Consider the following 18,298-nt stretch of genomic DNA (forward strand, 5'->3'; position numbering starts at 1 on the left):
CTAACTAAAGAGTTCATGAATACTGGAGCCTTGTTATACCTGTTTGTCCCTCTATGTCTTGGGACCAGCTTTTAACAAGGTCCTTTAAAGACCCTCCTTGGAAGGGGGCCCTAGACAGACACTACCACAAACTAAATTCTGCTCTATAGTAAACAATATACCAAGATCACAGTCTATGTGCATGCATGGCATGGTCTGCACTAGAGGGAGGCATATAAACCAGAGATCTTAGCCACTTAACACTAGGTAGGATCCCAGAAGCACACTTCTTTTAAAACAGCAAGTTCCAAAGTTCTGGGAATGAACAGTAGCTCTCCCACACTCAACAGTTTAATTCTGCAAGTGAGATGTTGAACCACATTCACCCAATTAAAGTGCTACCCCCAGACTACCACTTTAAAACAAAATGAAGTAGACAAGGACAGGATTTACTTTCCCATCTGAAACCAGTAAAGAACAGGACAAAAATATGTGAAATGACGCTTCTCAATACATTAAACATCAGGCAACAAAAGGACAGTGAATACTAACAGATGGGAAACAAACGAGATAAGCCCTACACCTGTCCTAGCTCACTACTGGGAAAGACTGTTTCAAGCAGCAGTGCAGGGAGGAGTGAGACATAATTTGCATATGACATGACATTGTGCATAGCGAACCCTAAAAATTCCCCCAAGGAACTACTAGACCTGATAAATGAATTCTATTAAGTAGCAGGATGTAAAATAAGTATCCAGAAATCAGATGTTTTTTTTATACACCAATAATGAACTGTCAGAAAGAGAAATTAAGAAAACAATCCCATTATAACTGCATCAAAAAAATAAAATACCTAGGAAATTATTTAAACAAGGATGTAAAATACCATACTCACAAAATTGTAAGACACTTAAGAAAGATATTGAAGTAGATACAAATAAGTGGAAGCATACGCTGCATTTACTGAAAGGAATAATATGCCTCATAAGAATGTCCATAGAACTGAAAGCAACCAAGAGATTCAACATAATTCTTATCAAGATACTAATGGTTTATATCACATAACTAGATAAAATCTTCCAAAACTTGGTATGGAACAACAAAAGAGCCTGAATAGCCACAGCAATCTTGAGAAAGAAAAATAAAGTTGGAAAAAATCATGCTACCTGCTATTATCTACACTGTGAGGCTACAGTAATCAAAACAGCACAGTACTGGCAAAAAACAGAGATATAGATGAAAGGAACAGAATAGAGACACCAGAAATAAACCCACACCTTTATGGTCAATTGATATTTTAGAAAAGAGGCAAAAACATACAATGGGGTAAAGATAGTCTACTCAATAAATGGGGTTAGGAAAATTGGACAGATTCTTGCAAAAAAAATTGAAACTAGACCACCTTCTTACACCGTACACAGTATAAACTTAAAGTAGATTGAAGACTGAAATGTTAGACTGAAAACCATATAAGTCCTAGAAGAAAACAGGTAGCAAAATCTCAGACATTTCTGGAAGATATATTTGTTATGATTTTCTCAGTCAGTGGAAACAAAAGAAAAAATACAGAAATGGGACTACATCAAACCAAAAAAGTTTTTGCACAGCAAAGGAAACCATTCACAAAATTAAAAGAAAACCTACTGAATGGGAGAACACACTTGCCAATGATACACCTGATAAGAAATTAATTTCCAAAATATATTTAAAAACTTATACAACTCAACACCAAGAAAACAAACAATCCAATTAAAATATCTACAAAGGACCTGAATAGACACTTCTCCAAAGAGGACATACAGATGGCCCATAGACATAGAAAACAATGTTCAACATCACTAATCATCAGAGAAATGCATATTAAAACCACAGTGAGATATCATCTCACACCTGTCAGGTGGCCACCATCAATAAATAAACAAGTGCTGGAGAGGATGTGGAGAAAAGGGAACCCTAATGCACTGTTGGTGGGAATGCAGACTAGTACAGCCACTGCAAAAACCAGTATGGAGTTATCCCAAAAAATTCAAAATTGAACTGCCTCATATCCCAGAGATTCTACTTCCGTGAATATATCTGAAGAAACCTGAAACATTAATTTGAAAGAATATATGCACATCTATGTTCAGTGCAGTGTAATTTATAACAGCCAAGATTTGAAAGCAGCCCAAGTGTCCATCAGTAGATGAGTAGATAAAACAACTGTGGTACATTTACAAAATGGAGTACTACTTGACCATAAAAAAGAAGGAAATTTTAGGTCCAGCATGGATGGACCTAAAGAGCATTAAGCTAAGTGAAATGAGCCAGTCAGAAAAAGGCAAGTACCATATTTCATTTATATGTGGACTCTAATAAACAAAATAAACTAACAAAATAGAAACAGACTCAGAGATAGAGAACAGACTTATAGGTATTGGGGTGGGGAGGTTAGGGGACTTGGTGAAAAGGGTAAGGGGATTAAGCAAAAAAAAACAAAAAAAAACACTCATAAACACAGACAACAGTATGGAAATTACCAGACAGAAAGGGGATAGGAGAAGGTTGAAGATGGTAAAGAGGGGATAAATGGTGATGGACAGAGACCTGGCTTGGGGTGGTGAACAGTCAGTTCAATACACAGATGATACATTACAGAACTGTACACCTGAAACTTACATAAATTTATTAACCCATGTCACACCAACAAAGTTAATTAAAATGTATAATTGGTATAAAGAAAGATGAATAGGTAAAGTGTCTAGAAATATGAGGTCTGTCCAGAGAAAGTCCATTGTTAATATAATGAGAATGATTTGTGTGACATCAATGTAACCTGGCAGCAAAGAGAGTAGACTGGAATGTTCATGCGTGAACAACGGTGACTTCACTGTACCAGTCAGTGGTGGTGGTAGACACCGTTGAGTGAGCATGTGTACTGTGGCTTTGACATTCAAAATGACTGAGCAAGTAGAGCAATGAATCTGCATCAAATTTGTGTTAAGCTTGAGGATTCCTCCACAGAAATTATTGAGATGATTCAGAAGGCCACAGCTATGGGCAACTAGTGATTGGCAGCTTCATCACAACAATGTGCCTGCTCATGCATCATGTCTCATGTAGAGTTTTTTTGTGAAACATCTAATCACCTAGGTGACTTAGCCCACCTTCAGCACAGATTTGGCCCCTATAACTTTTGGCTTTTCCCCAAATTAAAATCACCTTTGAAAGGGAAGAAACTTCAGACCATTGATGAGATTCAGGAAAATACAACAGGGCAGCTGATGGCAACTGGGAGAACTGTGTGAGGTCCCAGGGCTGCTACTTTGAAGGGGAGTGAGGTGTCATTGTCCTTTGTACAATGCTTCTGGTATCTTGTGTCTTCTTTAATAAATGTCTCTATTTTTCATAGTACACAGCTGGCTATCTTCTAGACAGACCTCATATACCTTCATATTTTAGTCCATTGATTTTCGATGAAAATGCAAGGTAATTCAGTGAAGAAAACACAGTTTTTTCCAAAGATGGTAGTAGAACAATGAATATCTATATACATGATGGGCAAAAGTAAGTTCACAGTTGTAAGTATGCAAAATAATAATACAAGAGTTTATTCTTGTATTATTATTGATTCATTATTGTTATTTTCCACACAAGCGACTGTAAACCTACTTTTGTTCCACCTTGCATAAAAAAGCACTTTAGTACAACACATACATATTACCAGTACAAAAATGAATTCAAATGGTATATAAACTGAAATATAAAACCTAAAACTATAAAAGAGGAGAAAATCTTTGTGACATGGTATTAGACAACTATTCTTTAAACAGGACATCAAAACATAATTCATTAAAAACACATATATTCATAGCCCTTGAACACAGACAATAGTGTGGTGAAGGCCAGAGGAGTGGGGTGAGGGCTGAATGGAAGTGGGCAAAGGGGACAAAAACAGGGGACATCTGTAACAGTTTCATCATCAACAACAACAATAACAACAACAAACTGTGAAGTAGGAAAAGCCTGTGAAGTGGGCATGAAAGTGAATTAGGGGCTAAGGAGGACATTCACATTTTCCTGCATGTATATTTGTATTAAAGTTTTTTCAAAAAAATACATAAACCAGACTTCATCAAAATTAAGAACTTCTGCTTTTAGAAAGACACTGTTAAAGAGCATAAAAAGACAAACCATGGACCAGAGGAAAATACAGGCAAACAACATATATGATGAAGGAGTTACCACCCAAAATATATGAAGACTCTCAAAACTTAGTAAGAAACAATCCCCCCAAAATGGGCCAAAGACTTAAACAGACTTTTTATCAAAGAGGATACACTGATGTCAAATAAGGGCACAGAGAGATGCTCAACATCGTTCGTCTTTAGGGTAATAACATTCAAAACCACAAGGCACTGGCACATGCTTATGAGACGGCCATAATGAAAACAAGACTGATCACACCAAACGCCGGCAAGGATGTGGAGGAACTGAGACTCATGCTGCTGCTGGTGGGAATGTAAAAATTACATAACCACTTTGGAAATCAGTTTACTGGTGTCTTTACAATAAGTTAAAACATACATCTACTATATAACCCACTCACAATTGGGGAGAAAAAAAGATGAATAAGTAGAACATGAAGGATATTTAGAACAGTGAAACTACTCTATATACTATAATGATAGATACATGTCATTAAACATCCTTCCAAACCCACAGAATGTATAACACCAAGAATAAAACCTAATGCAAACTATGAAAATATATTTATACACATACATATATTTATAAATTTATTTATATATAAGTATAAGGGGAAGGGTCATCAAGGAACATATATAAAGGACCCCATGGACAAAGCCAAAAGGAGAATAGAATTAAGGGTGAGAGGTGGGGGTGGTTGGGGCAGGGAAGAGTGGTGGTGGGAAAATGGAGACAACTGTACTTGAACAATAAAAAAACTATATATATATATATATATATACATATATATATATATACACATATATATATATATATCCTACTCATTATACTCTAGATATTCAACCATAAAAAATGAAAACATATGTTGATACAATCACTTGCATGTGACTATTTGTAGCAGCTTTATTAGTAATAACCAAAAACTGTAAACAAGTCAAATATTGCTTAACAAGTGAATGAATAAACAAGTTGTGATGTATCCATACAGTGGAATATTACTAAGGAATAAAAAAATGATTAAACTATTGGTACATGTAACAACACAGATGAATCTCAAAATAATTATGCTGAGTGAAATAAGTCAGACAAAAATACATACTATAGGATTCCATTTATATAATGTCCTAGAAAATACAAACCAAACAGAAAAGCTTTATCATGAGGCACAAGAAAACTGTTGGGATGATGGATAAGCTAATTATTTTTATTGTGATGATGGTTTCATAGGTATATACAAAGGTGAAAATTTATGAAAGTGTGTGCTTTAATACACACAGTTTATTGTGTATCAATTATACTACCATAAAATGTTTTAAATATAAATAATTTAAATACTACTCCCAGAGGCATTTTGGTAGCTTGTGTAGAGAAAGATCTAGGCTTGCCCTTATGTTTCATCCAGTTATTTAATTGATCTTGAGCCTAAGAGAATAATGAGTAGCACACTGAGATGATCTAAATAACAGGCACAGAAAATGCCATTAATTGGCATATGCACTAAGAACTATGCAATGGAAAAAAACAGAATAATTATAATTTAAACTTTCTATAGGGAAAAACAAGAACAATTTTTTTAGCTTTGTTTTAAGACAATATAGTAAAGATTAACAAACAGATACCTCTTTGGATAATCTTGTGAAGACATCGCCTCCCCTGAGAAAATCCAATATTAAATACAGCTTCCCTTCAGTCTGAAAGGCTAGTCAGAAAACAGAATGTAGTAACAGAACAATCTTAAAGTCTTAAAAAGCTTAGTATACTTTTAAATTAGCATATATGTTTAGAATTGTAGCACTAAACACAATATGGCAATTAAGCATTTACTCATATGGTCTATTATTGGATAACATTCTGTCAAAATTAAATTTGCTGTTAAAATAGCTATAAAACCCTTCCCAGAACATAATCAACTTTGGGTATGGCTTTACACAGAAACTTCTGCTACCCTCAGTTTTCTTGATTTATTGAACATCATGTTATACTGCTATGCTGAACTCTGCATCCCCATCTATTGAAAATGTAGTAATTCTTTCAAGCTCAGCCAAAATGCTGCCTCCTTCCTTTACCTATTAAACTTTCCACTACTAATGATTTAATATTTTTCAAATTTTCCTACAGCATCCTAACCCTCTTCCCAATCATCATTACTTGCTATTACTTTGAGATCTCACTGTACTTTATTTATATTTCTCTTATGGTACTCCATTTGATTTGTATAATTTGTTCACATGTCTGTATTGTGCATAATTATAAATTTCTTAAGAGCAGAGATTGTGCCCTGGCTGGTGTAGCTCAGTGGATTGAGCATGGGCTGTGAGCCAAAGGGTCACTAGTTTGATACCCAGTCAGGGCACATGTCTGGGTTGCAGGCCAGGTCCCCAGTAGGAGGCACGTGAGAGGCAACCACACATTGATGTTTCTCTCCCTCTCTTTCTCCCTCCCTTCCCCTCTCTCTAAAAATAAAATAAATAAAGTTAAAAAAGAGAGATTACATACCATAATGCAATTTGACAATAAATGGATGATTTACTTCTACCAGTATATCCCTCTCCATCTTTGTCCGAACTCTGTCTCGAACTAAAAATTACAGAGGGTTAGAATATATTACTATTGTATATAATTTCCATAGAGATCTCATAAAAATTCATCACACAAGAAAATAAAAATATAAAATATAACTTTATAAGTACCTAAATTTGAAATGTATATATTCCTTAACAGTAATTACCTTATTCTCAGAATGCCAATAAATTAGTTTAGATCTCAAGATGGATTAAAGTGACATAAACAGGTATATGACTAATATGCATTTATTATGTATTAATTTCTAATTGTTCAAATGAGTTTAGTAATTAAAACTGCACACAGTGCTATTTCTATCAGAGCCTACAAAATGATGCATAAAAAGTGTTTGCAGGCAGTTGTGCAGTCAATAGGTAATACCCACACAGATGGAACAGAAGAAAATAAAAGAATATCACTTAATAAAATAAATTCATATTAATAAAATGTGTCACTTTTTATAGCATTAAATTTTAATCAAGGTATACTCTCACTAAATTAAAACATCTCAACCCTAGAAATAGCAATTCCTAGCTACAAACTGTAATGATTACTAACTGGAAAAAAATAAGTCAGACAAGAACTATATAATTTTAATTATATGTGGGATATAAAACTGAAAGCAACAAATGAACAAATAAGACAAACAAAAACTTGTAGACACAGACAATATGGTGGTTACCAGAGAGGAGGATGTAAAGAGTAAAGAGGTGAAATATATGATGATGGAAGATCTGACTTTGGGTGCTATCTCACAGAATTGTACACTTGAAACCTATACAATTTTATTAACCAAAGCCAACCCCATAAATTTAATTTTAAAAAGAAAAAAGGAAACTAAATCTACCAAACCTGCACGAGCAATACACAGCATATTTCTTAAAACAAGCTTTACCAAATTCTATTTTAATAAGCTTTCTAATTTTCTACCTTTTAACGAAGCTTTTTTTAACACCTTCATAGCATAGAGCTGCCCAGCATCAGGACCAGTCTTCTTTCTAACAAGAAAAACCTAATAGGAGAATTTTTAAAAAGTAAAATTTACTTTCAAGTCATTTTTGCTGTACATATATTAGCACACACATATGTCCTTATAGTTTTTAAATTTCATAAAGATATATATATATTTCCCTATAAATTATATACTCTTAGTTAATACTTTCTCATTTTTATTCATTTATTAAACCACACTTTCATACATACTATTGTAAAAAATTAAATAGATGATATGGTAAATAGATAAATAACAAAAAATAATTAAGCTAAAGGAGCTCCATTTTGTTAATTTAATACAGAAAAACCATTGTAGTGACTGTTAATTTGACATCATGATTTCTACTTCCTTATTGGTCCATTCTAGAAGTTACCAGGCATTTTAATTTCTAATAATAAATCAAGTGCAATTCTTATCTATCTGGTTGGTAAAAAGAATCATGATGAGCCCTGGCTGGTATAACTCAGTGAATTGAGCACTGGCGCGTGTACCAAAGCATCACTGGTTCAATTCCCAGTCAGGGCACATGCCTGGGTTGCAGGCCAAGTTCCCTGTAGGGGGCACACAAGAGGCGACCACACGTTGATGTTTCTCTCCCTCTCTTTCTCCTTCTCTTCCCCTCTCTAAAAATTAATAAATATTTTTTAAAATCATGATGACAAATTAGCTCAATAAACAAATGAAAGTTAAACTCTCTAAAGTTACCAATCAAGCTTAAAGAATATTATGACTCATGGAAAGCTAACTTTTTAAAAGCCTGTTATAGAGATAAATATGAATAGACTACAGTTTTATAAGTTATTAGTAAAATGGGGGTTTAAAAATAATTAGTATAGCCTGTTCACTGCGTGAACATGCCTCCCCACCTCTAGCAACTTCTTTTTTAAATCCTCACCTGAGGACATGCTGATTGATTTTAGAGAGAAAGGAAGGGGAGAGGGAGAAAGAGAGGGAGACAAAGAAACTTCGATGGGAGAGAGAAATATTGATCAGTTGCTTCTCATAGGCACCTTAACTGGGAACCAAACTCACAACCTTTCCATTTATAGGACAATGCTCCAGGCAACTGAGCCATACCAGCCAGGGCTCCAACTCTAGCAAGTCCTATTCATGTGTTGCCATCATTCACAGACTAGAGAAGTAACTGTTTATTTGTTCATAACGTTATTTATTCTTTTGAGATATTAAGGATAAACTTTCCTAGCAAAAAAAAAAAAAAACACACGTCACTCAGCTCTTTTCCTGATGATCAACTACAGAAGTTGCATGGCTTCCAATTACTGTATCTAAAAACATACCTGTCCTGATCAGAGAGGTTTCTTTTAATTCATTCTAATCCAGTTATTGGAAACTGCCCACAACAGAAATAAGTGAGTTATTCTAATATACATTTCTCTTGGTAATACAGACTTTTATATTTTCTTTATTTGAAATATATTTTATTGATTATGTTATTACAGTTGTTCCATTCCCCCTCCCTTTTATTCCAATCTATACTGCACACTTCTTCCCACCTACATTCCCCCCTCTTAGTTCATGTCCATGGGTTGTACATATAAGTTCTTTGGCTGCTTGATATACTTTTCCTATACTATTCTTAACCCACCCGCCATGTACTTCATACCTACCAATTATGCTATGTGGGAGTGCCTTTTCTCCCACCCCCTCCTCTCCCATCCCATGGGATCTCCATTTCTGTGATTCTGTTTCAGTTCTAGTTGTTTGCTTAGTTCACTCTTGTTTTTGTTTTTCTGTTAAGTTGTTGATAGTTGTGTTTGTTGTCATGTTACAGTTCATATTTTTTAATCTTCTTTTTCTTAGATAAGTTTAACATTTCATATATAAGGACGTGATAATGATGAACTCCTCTAACTTGGCCTTATCTAGGAAGCACTTTATCTACCCTTCCATTCTAAATGAAAGCTTTGCTGGATAGAGCAATCTTGGATGTAGGTCTTTGCCTTTCATGCCTTTCAATACTTCTTTCCAGCCCCTTTTTGCCTGCAAGGTTTCTTTGGAGAAATCAGGTGATAGTCTTACAGGCATTCCTTTGTAGGTAACTGTGTCCTTTTTTCTGGTTGCTTTTAAGATTATCTCCTTAACTTTAATCTTGGGTAATGTAATTATGATGTGCCTTGGTGTGTTCCTCCTTGGGTCCAACTTCTTTGGGACTCTCTGAGCTTCCTAGAAGTCTATTTCCTTTGCTAGATTGGGGAAGTTCTCTTTCATTTTGTTTTCAAATAACTTTTCAATTTCTTGCTCTTCCTCTTATCCTTCTGGCAACCCTATGATTCAGATGTTGGAATGTTTAAAGTTGTCCCGCAGGTTCCTAAGCCTCTCCTCATTTTTTTGAATTCTTGTTTCTTCATTCTGTTCTGGTTGAATGTTTATTTCTTCCTTCTGGTCCAAACTGTTGATTTGAGTCCCAGTTTCCTTCCCTTCACTGTTGTTTAGCTGTACATTTTCCTTTATTTCACTTTTCATAGCCTTCACTTTTTCCTCTATTTTGCAACTATACTAAACCATTTCTGTAAGCATTCTGATTACCAGTGTTTTGAACTCTGCATCTGATAGGTTGGCTATCTCTTCATCACTTAGTTGTATTTATTCTGGAGCTTTGATCTATTCTTTCATTTGGGCCTTTTTTTTCCCCCTCAGCATATCTGTTGCATAGTAAGGGCCAGAGCCTTAGGTATTCACTTGGGCAGGGCAATCCACATGGATGCTTTGTGATGCTGTATGTGGGGGAGGGGTCTGAGAGGGAACAATACCACTTCTTCAGCTCTCCGCAGACTTTCAGTCACTTCCTCTGCTACCTAGAAGCAAATTGGGTCCTCCTGTTGCTGATTCTCAGATGGGTGGTTTTGTGTATGTTCTAGGACCCTGTGGGTCTCTCCAAAGAACTCTCTTGTGAGGCTGGGAGTTTCTCCTGCCACTGTAACCCCCACAGGTATTTTCAATCAGAAGTTTTGAGGCTTTATTTCCCTGTGCTAGAATGCTGGGTTTCGTGGTCTATTTTGCTCCCCAGTTGTTCCTCATGGTTTATCTGCATGTAAATGTGGGAATGCCAGCTGCGCCAGCCACAGCTTTGCCTGGTCCTCCATCTGCCACCTTGTCATGAGTCCTCCCCACCCTGGCTGCCTATCTCTGCCCCTCCTACCAGTCTGGATGAATGTTTCTTCTGTAACTCCTTGGTTGTCAGACTTCTACACAGCTCAATTTTCTGGCAGTTCTGGTTGTTTTTTATTTTTTATTTTTAAATTGGTTATTGTCCTTCTTTTGGTTGTGTGAGGAGGCAAAGTATGTCTACCTACACCTCCATCTTGTCCAGAAGTTGACTTTTATATTTTCCATTAAGAATTAGTCAGGGTTTGTGGAAGACAATTTAAAAAACACCCAGCTTTAATAATAATTAAAGACAAACTACAACTACAAGGAATTTTAAGATAGAAACATTTTTTCAGCTAGTTTTTGATAATGAATCAATTACTCAACAGGAGAAGAGTTTAGTATTCTCAAAAATTCATTTTAAGTCCTGTAGTTAAAGTCTCTACTACCACAAAAGCCAAAAAATGGTATAATCCAAGGATGTTAAAATGTATGTTTTGTTTACATATGCCTTGGCATGTGAAATACAAGGAAGGCTAGTGTTACAATTTCAAACAAGTATTCATGTGCTTTATTTCATTGTGTTTTAGGTTCTTTTGAATTGGTGTTTCAGAATTCTTAGGGTATAATCCCAGCAGTGGCACTGCTGGGTGAAAAGGCAGTTCCATTTTTAGTTTTCTGAGGAAATGCTACACACTTTTCCACAGTGGCTGCACCAGTCTGCATTCCCTCCAACAGTGCACTAGGGTTCCCTTTTCTCCACAACCTCACCAGCACTCGTTGTTTGTTGATCTGGTTATGATGGCCATTCTGACAGGTGTGGGGTGATATCTAATTGTGGTTTTGATTTGCATCTCTCTGATGGCTAGTACTGTTGAGCATCATTTCATGTGTCTTTGGGCCCTCTATGTCCTCCTCAGTGTCTGTTCTGGTCCTTTGCCCATCTTGTAATTGGGTTGTATGTCTTCCTGGAGTGGAGTTACGTGAGTTCTTTATATATTTTGGAGATCAAACCCATGTCCAAGGTATAATTTGCAAATATATTTTCCCATACAGTTCATTTCCTTTTCGTTTTGCTGATGTTTTCTTTAACCATACATAAGCTTTTTATTGATGAAGCACTCCCCCCCATTTGTTACTGTGTTTTAAAATAATTAATGTAAGTTGTTTGGTATACTACATTTCAATCCACACAACATAAATGATGATAGCATTATACTTAGTGCATTTAGTACAAAATTTTATATTCATCTTTCATGATAACACATGCTTCCTTAAAGAACAATTTTACAAATGATTACAATAGAGTTTTCCCCTATTAAATGGACTATAAAGATATTTAATGCTTCAAGACTTTATATAGGCTAAAATTCCTTTTATTGTGTTTTAACAGTGAACTTTTGCATAAAAAGTTAAATAAGGCTGCAGCCCAAAATTTCTTGGAATTGCTCCTACACTTTTCTGATTCATAGCCTTGGCCAAATTCCTAAATAGGTTCAGCATATAACAAGTCACACCCATACAATGCCTACACAAATGATGTAATACTGACAAGCAAGCATGGTCACATGCTGGGAAGAAAAAAAGCTACCTCCTTAATATTTCTTTGGTTGATGAATTGCATAAAGATCACTATTCTGTACTTTAATATTTGGGATTTTACAAAGGCTTCTATGATATACTTGTTAAAGCACAGACAAAGCTGAGTGTTTCCTGAATTTAAGGACTATGTTGACATCTTGTCAGAATGTTGCTATATTTAAACTGAAGATGTTATTGAAGACATTTCATTACATTATACTGTATTCTCCTCATAAAGAAGACCCATGAGAAAAACTTCTCTGGTCTGTTTGATCTGCTTGTACATTGAAGGTACTGTCAAATAATCATTCAGTTAAACATATCAGCTTCTTTTTAATGGCTGCCAAAAATTTTAAATCTTCATTTATATTTTTGTCCCACTTCTAGAAGATGTACAGGCTCTTATGCCATGCATTTGTGAACAACAGAGTATATTTCTGGCTTCATCTAATCTGTCCTGGTCTAATTTTTTCACTTCCATCATCTCCTCTAGTTATTTTATTTTATTTACCATTCATCTATAAAAGTATTAAATGCTTTCAGAAATAAAGCTGGATATAAATAAATATACATGTAAATAAATATATACAATTACTTTTAATGGCTTGAAATATTTGCCTGGTATGATTTTATTTATGTTGATATTTAAGCAGCTGTACATTTGGGATGAGAAAGAATTTCATCTACATTCTAAAATTAATATTACAGAAATATAATGTAAATAGTTAAATGAGTATTATATTTTTAAAAACTTTTAAAGTAAAGGTGTGCAGAATGCACATACCTACTCTAAGGGTCAATTCTATAAACATCCCCAACACACACAATATTTTAAAAGCTCCTTCTAGTTTTAGGACAGCTATTCGAGTCTTATCTCCTTGTCTTCATATGTCTCCTGTACCAATTTATTGTTGAACTACAATCCACTATAATTTGTCCTTTTTGTGTCCTGGAAATTTTTCTCTATACTTTAATTGTTATCAGTACCATATAGACATTGGGATACTTTAAGACAATTAATGTCTATTTTATATTAACCAATACTGCTTTAGCAACTGTTTGGCATGCACTGGGTATTCAATAAGTATCTTTCTTTTAAAATGTTTTGGAGCATAATAAATCACCACTACTCCATTGGTTTACTCTCTACCTTTGAAATGAAATCTCAGCCACCGTAAAATTAGTAGTTTCTCCTTCTCTTTCTCCCTTAAATTGTTGTTGTTACGTGGACACAGACAATAATATGGGGATTGACTTAGGGAAGAGAGAGAGTGGGGCTGAGTAGAGGTGGGGAAAGCAGGAACAATTGTAATAGCATAAGCAATAAAAATAAATAATTAAAAAATTATTTTTGTTGACATTTTCCTAAAGGCTGTTACTATGTGTCTGCAATGATTTTTGTGTATTAGATGTTAGGTACACAAAAGTCAGGAAGCAGACTTACATTCTTCTTTTTCAAAAATCACATGCCATTGAGCATGTAATAAACAATTTTAATAACAAGTGTCACAGATGATGTTTCTCAATTTTGCTTTCTCCCATGAAATTTAAGCTTCTTGAAAGGAAGGAGGTTCACATAATAATTATTATTCAGTACCTATCCTAGCTATACTTTATACACATCTAGCAGATGATAGATGAATTCACGCATTTATACATAAATTGATACATGCATTCTGACTTCTGTGATAGAGCTAAGGAACATGGATGAAATCTCCAGGAGAGAATGAGCTGTGATCATATTAGCATGTGAACAGGGAAAGAACTTTTTTTTAACCAAAACCAAACTACCTTGATTTAGACAGCTAATAAATAGCCTGCTATATTTTGTTCTAGAGAGATACATGAGCTCAGGGGATTGGAAAACTTTGATTGTTATAAAGAGGTATAAATAAATGGGACCAAAAATACAATGGAAATAAAATGAGTAAAATTAGGAAGTTATTGTTGTGCATATCCTTTGATAAGTACAGAAACTGTACAATTAACAGATTTCTATGTGCACACTTTTTGGCTAAGTGTTTAGAAGAGAAACAAATGTGGAAAAAAACATTCATTACCTTTCCAAAGGATCCCTGACCGAGAACCTTGAGCAACTCAAACTGTGCAGGGTCTGCTTTCTCATATCCTTCCTTAACATGATGAGTAATGGGAATTTCTTTAACAACTCCTTCATCCTGCAAAAATGAAATCCAAAGAATACTCATATCCAGTTGCAGCATCTTATGATAAGCTTAGAGGCAGAAAACATACCGGAAATACATAATTTAATATCCAATTCCTTCTACCTAGCACAGAGTTTTACAGGCTACTGTTATTCCCATTTCCCTGTTTCCTAACAAACATACACTACCACCAACATCCTTATTATATAATTTCATGCAAGTAAAAGGAAATAAAATCTATGCTTCAGCCTTTCTTTCCAATTAGTTATAAGAAAAACAAAGAACAAAGAGACCCTCACCGCAATGTAACTCATGAGGTAGATGCAGAGAAAGTCAAAAAATAAATAAAACTTTGTAAACTGTAGAGCATGGCAAATAAGTGTAAACCTCAAGATTTCTTTTAAATAGTATTCTCTAAACCCTTTTAAGCAACATATAAATAATTAAATGTCCAATTAGCCACATCATTGAAAAATATGGCATAGACACACAATCTGCGAAGCCCAAACACTATTTTTATTAAAACACTCTATATAAGTTATGTGCCAGATTTCCTAATACTTGGTTGAGGCAGAAAGGAAACCACCCAGGGAATGTTTCTTGCCTTGCGTGTGCAGCACTCCACTCCTCTGTGAAGACTACAGTCAAGCAAGGTGCAATGCTTGTCACTAGAGAAGCACAATAGCTAGGATAAAAAAAAGACTTCACCTGTATTACATATCACAAAATAAGAGCTGGGGCAGATTATCCAACCTTCTCACTGTACAGAGGAGAAAACTGATATCTAGAGTTTAAGTTCACATGACTAGTTTACCACAATGCCTAGAAGTCCTGATAGCTTTCCATGATACAGGATGTTGCAAAAGTGGGCTCACACTCATTCAGATGAAAAATAACAATAATTAATAAAAAAATAATACAAGAATAAACTCTGGGGTTCATGTAAGCAAAACTGTAAACCTACTTTTGCCATACCCTGTGCCATATCATTGTGGGCTGGATGGCAAGAATGTTCTCAATAAATTTACCCTTTATTGAATGGACTAATCAACTGTGACCCTGGCCAAACTGAGCAAGAGCATAGTCCAAAGTAAGCTAGGTAGGCTTCATGATACCTAAAATAACTTCCATGTTACACAGGTAGTCAGACATTCACCCTCTCGAGAGGGGTATCTAGTCAGAGAAATGGTATCTTTACTTAATAGGGACCACTAATCAGTCAGATATGGAGAATCAACCCTAAAACAATAACTGTGGATGTTTTTATACATCAATATAGCATTTCACAGGACCCTTTTAAGTGGCTATGAGACTGATTTTCACCTTTTTTAAAGTCAAGAACCTTTTATGATGTTATCTTTTACTTCTTCTTTGACCCAGTCATTTTTTAGTAGTATGTTGTTTAATCTCCACATATGTGTGGGGAGGTGGGGGTTACTTCTCTTTGCTGTTCATTTCTAATTACAAAGCATTGTGTTCAGAAAATATGCTTGGTATGATTTCAAACTTCTTTTATTTTCTTGTTTACACTATTACAGATGTCCCCCATTTTCTTAAACTTTGACCCCCTCCACCCAGTCCCTGCTTCCCCTGTGGTCTTTACCTCATTGTTGACTGTGCTCATGGGCTATGCATATATGCATATGTTCTATGGTTAATCTCTTCCAGTCCCCCCACCCCTCACCTGAGTTTATTTTGTTTATTATATTCCACATATCAGTGAAATCATACAGTACTTGTCTTTCTCTGACTGGCTTATTTTGCTTAGCATAATAATCTCCAGGTCCATTCACGCTGTTGCAAAGTGTAAGAGTTCTTTCCCTTTTTATAACTGCATAGTATTCCATTATGCAAATGTACCATAAATTTTTTATCCACTCATCTACTAATGGGCACTTGGGCTGTTTCCAGATTGTGGCTATTAACAGATAATGCTGCTATGAACACAGAGGTGCATATATTCTTACTGATTGGCGGTGTGGGATTTTTAGGATATATTTCCAGAGCAGGATAACTATGTCAAACAGAAATTCCATTTTTAGTTTTGTGAGGAAACTCCATACTGCTTCCCATAGCAGCTGCACCAGTCTGCATTCCCACCAGCAGTGTACAAGGGTTCCCTTTTCTCCATAACCTTGCCAGCACTTGTTTGTTGATTTATTGATGACAGCCATTCTGACATGTGTGAGATGAAACCTCATTGTGGTTTTAATTTTTATTTCTCTGATGGCTAGTGACATTGAACATTTTAATGCCCTTCTTAAATTTTGAAACTAGTTTTGTGACTAACATATGGTCTATGCTGTAGAATATTCCATGTACACTGGAAAAGAATGTATAATCTGATGTTCTAGGATGAAGGCTGCGTAAATGTCAATTATGTCCATTTGGCCTAATGCATCATTAAAGGTCGACATTTCTTTATTGATTCTATGTCTGAACTATATATCTATAGCTATCAATGGAGTATGTAAGTCCCCTAAAATGACTGAGTTTTGATCAGTTTCTCCATTTAGTTTTGTTAGTAGTTGCTTCATATATTTCAGTGCTCCCTGACTGGATGCATATATATTAAGAAGTGTCATGTCTTTTTAATGTACTGTCCCCTTTATTATTATAAAATGCTCATCTTTGTCTTCTGTTACCTTTGTTATCTTGAAATTCATTTGGTCAGATGTAGTTATGGCTACACCTACACTTGCTTATAGAGCAATAATTTTCTACCCTTTTACTTTGAGTCTATATTTGTCTTTTCAGCTCAGATGTGTCTCCTGAAGGCAGGATATGGTTGGGTTTTGTTTTTAAATCCAGTCTGTTACTCTGTGCCTATTTCATCAGTGAATTCAATCCATTTACATTTAGGGTGATTATCGATGTATGAGGATTTCCTATAGCCATTTTATCTTGTGTTTTCTGGTAGCTCTGTGCCTCCATTTGTTCTTTTCATTGTTTCTGTCTGTTGCTTTTTTTTGGGTGGTATTCTGTGTTTTTCCCATTTCCTCTCTCTTTTTTTAAAAGTTATGTGTCTCAATTTTGTTTTTTCTGTGTGTGTGTGTAGTTACAATTAGGTTTATGAGAAAGAGTTTCATATGTATGTATGTATATATATATATATATATATATATATATATATATATCGTAATCCTCTTACTTTTGAATGCATTTCATCTCCATCCTCCTTTGCGAATTCAGACCCTTACCCCTATCCCTTTTATATTTTAGTTGCCATATAGTATTCCTTTTTACACTGTGAGAATTTTTGTGATCTTACTCATATTTTTGTGACATTTTGGTCTTTGTTTCAAGTACAATAACTCCCCTCGAGTATTTCCTGCAGTAGAGGACATCTGGTGATAAATTCCCACAGCTTCTGTATGTCTGAAAAAGTCTTTATTTCTTCCTCATAGCCAAAGAATATCTTTCTGGATACATTATTCTTGCCTGGTAGTTTCTCTCTTTTAGTAGGTTGAATATTTGGTTCCACTTTGTTCTGGCTTGTAGGGCTTCTGCTGAGAAGACTGATGATAATCTAATGGCCTTTCTTTTATAGGTTACTTTCCTCTTTATAGAGACAAATGAGCATAACAACACACATATCAAAAGTTTAGGGATGTAGCAAAAGCAGTAATAAGACAGTTTTTATCACTACAGGCCTATCTGCAGAAACAAGAAAAATCTCAAGTAAACAAACTAACATTATATCTTAATGAACTAGAAAAGA

At 35.0% G+C, this 18,298-nt stretch overlaps 1 protein-coding gene across 3 annotated transcripts in view; it reads right to left on the reverse strand.

Annotated features, from left to right (window-relative positions):
* Positions 1–18,298, reverse strand: part of RPS6KA6 (ribosomal protein S6 kinase A6) — a 121,822-nt gene that overhangs the window by 73,129 nt on the left and 30,395 nt on the right. For all 3 annotated transcript variants that reach the window (XM_037027897.1, XM_037027875.1, XM_037027886.1), the window contains 4 exons: positions 14,473–14,589; positions 7,660–7,741; positions 6,664–6,744; positions 5,787–5,866 (listed from right to left, as the gene is read on the reverse strand). In XM_037027897.1, coding sequence (XP_036883792.1) covers positions 5,787–5,866; positions 6,664–6,744; positions 7,660–7,741; positions 14,473–14,589 — 360 coding nt within the window. The remainder of the gene's footprint in view (positions 1–5,786; positions 5,867–6,663; positions 6,745–7,659; positions 7,742–14,472; positions 14,590–18,298) is intronic.

This window comes from Sturnira hondurensis, unplaced genomic scaffold (genome assembly GCF_014824575.4).
Source record: "Sturnira hondurensis isolate 20B ecotype Veracruz unplaced genomic scaffold, ASM1482457v3 Scaffold0001389, whole genome shotgun sequence".
Taxonomy (NCBI): Eukaryota; Metazoa; Chordata; class Mammalia; order Chiroptera; family Phyllostomidae; genus Sturnira; species Sturnira hondurensis.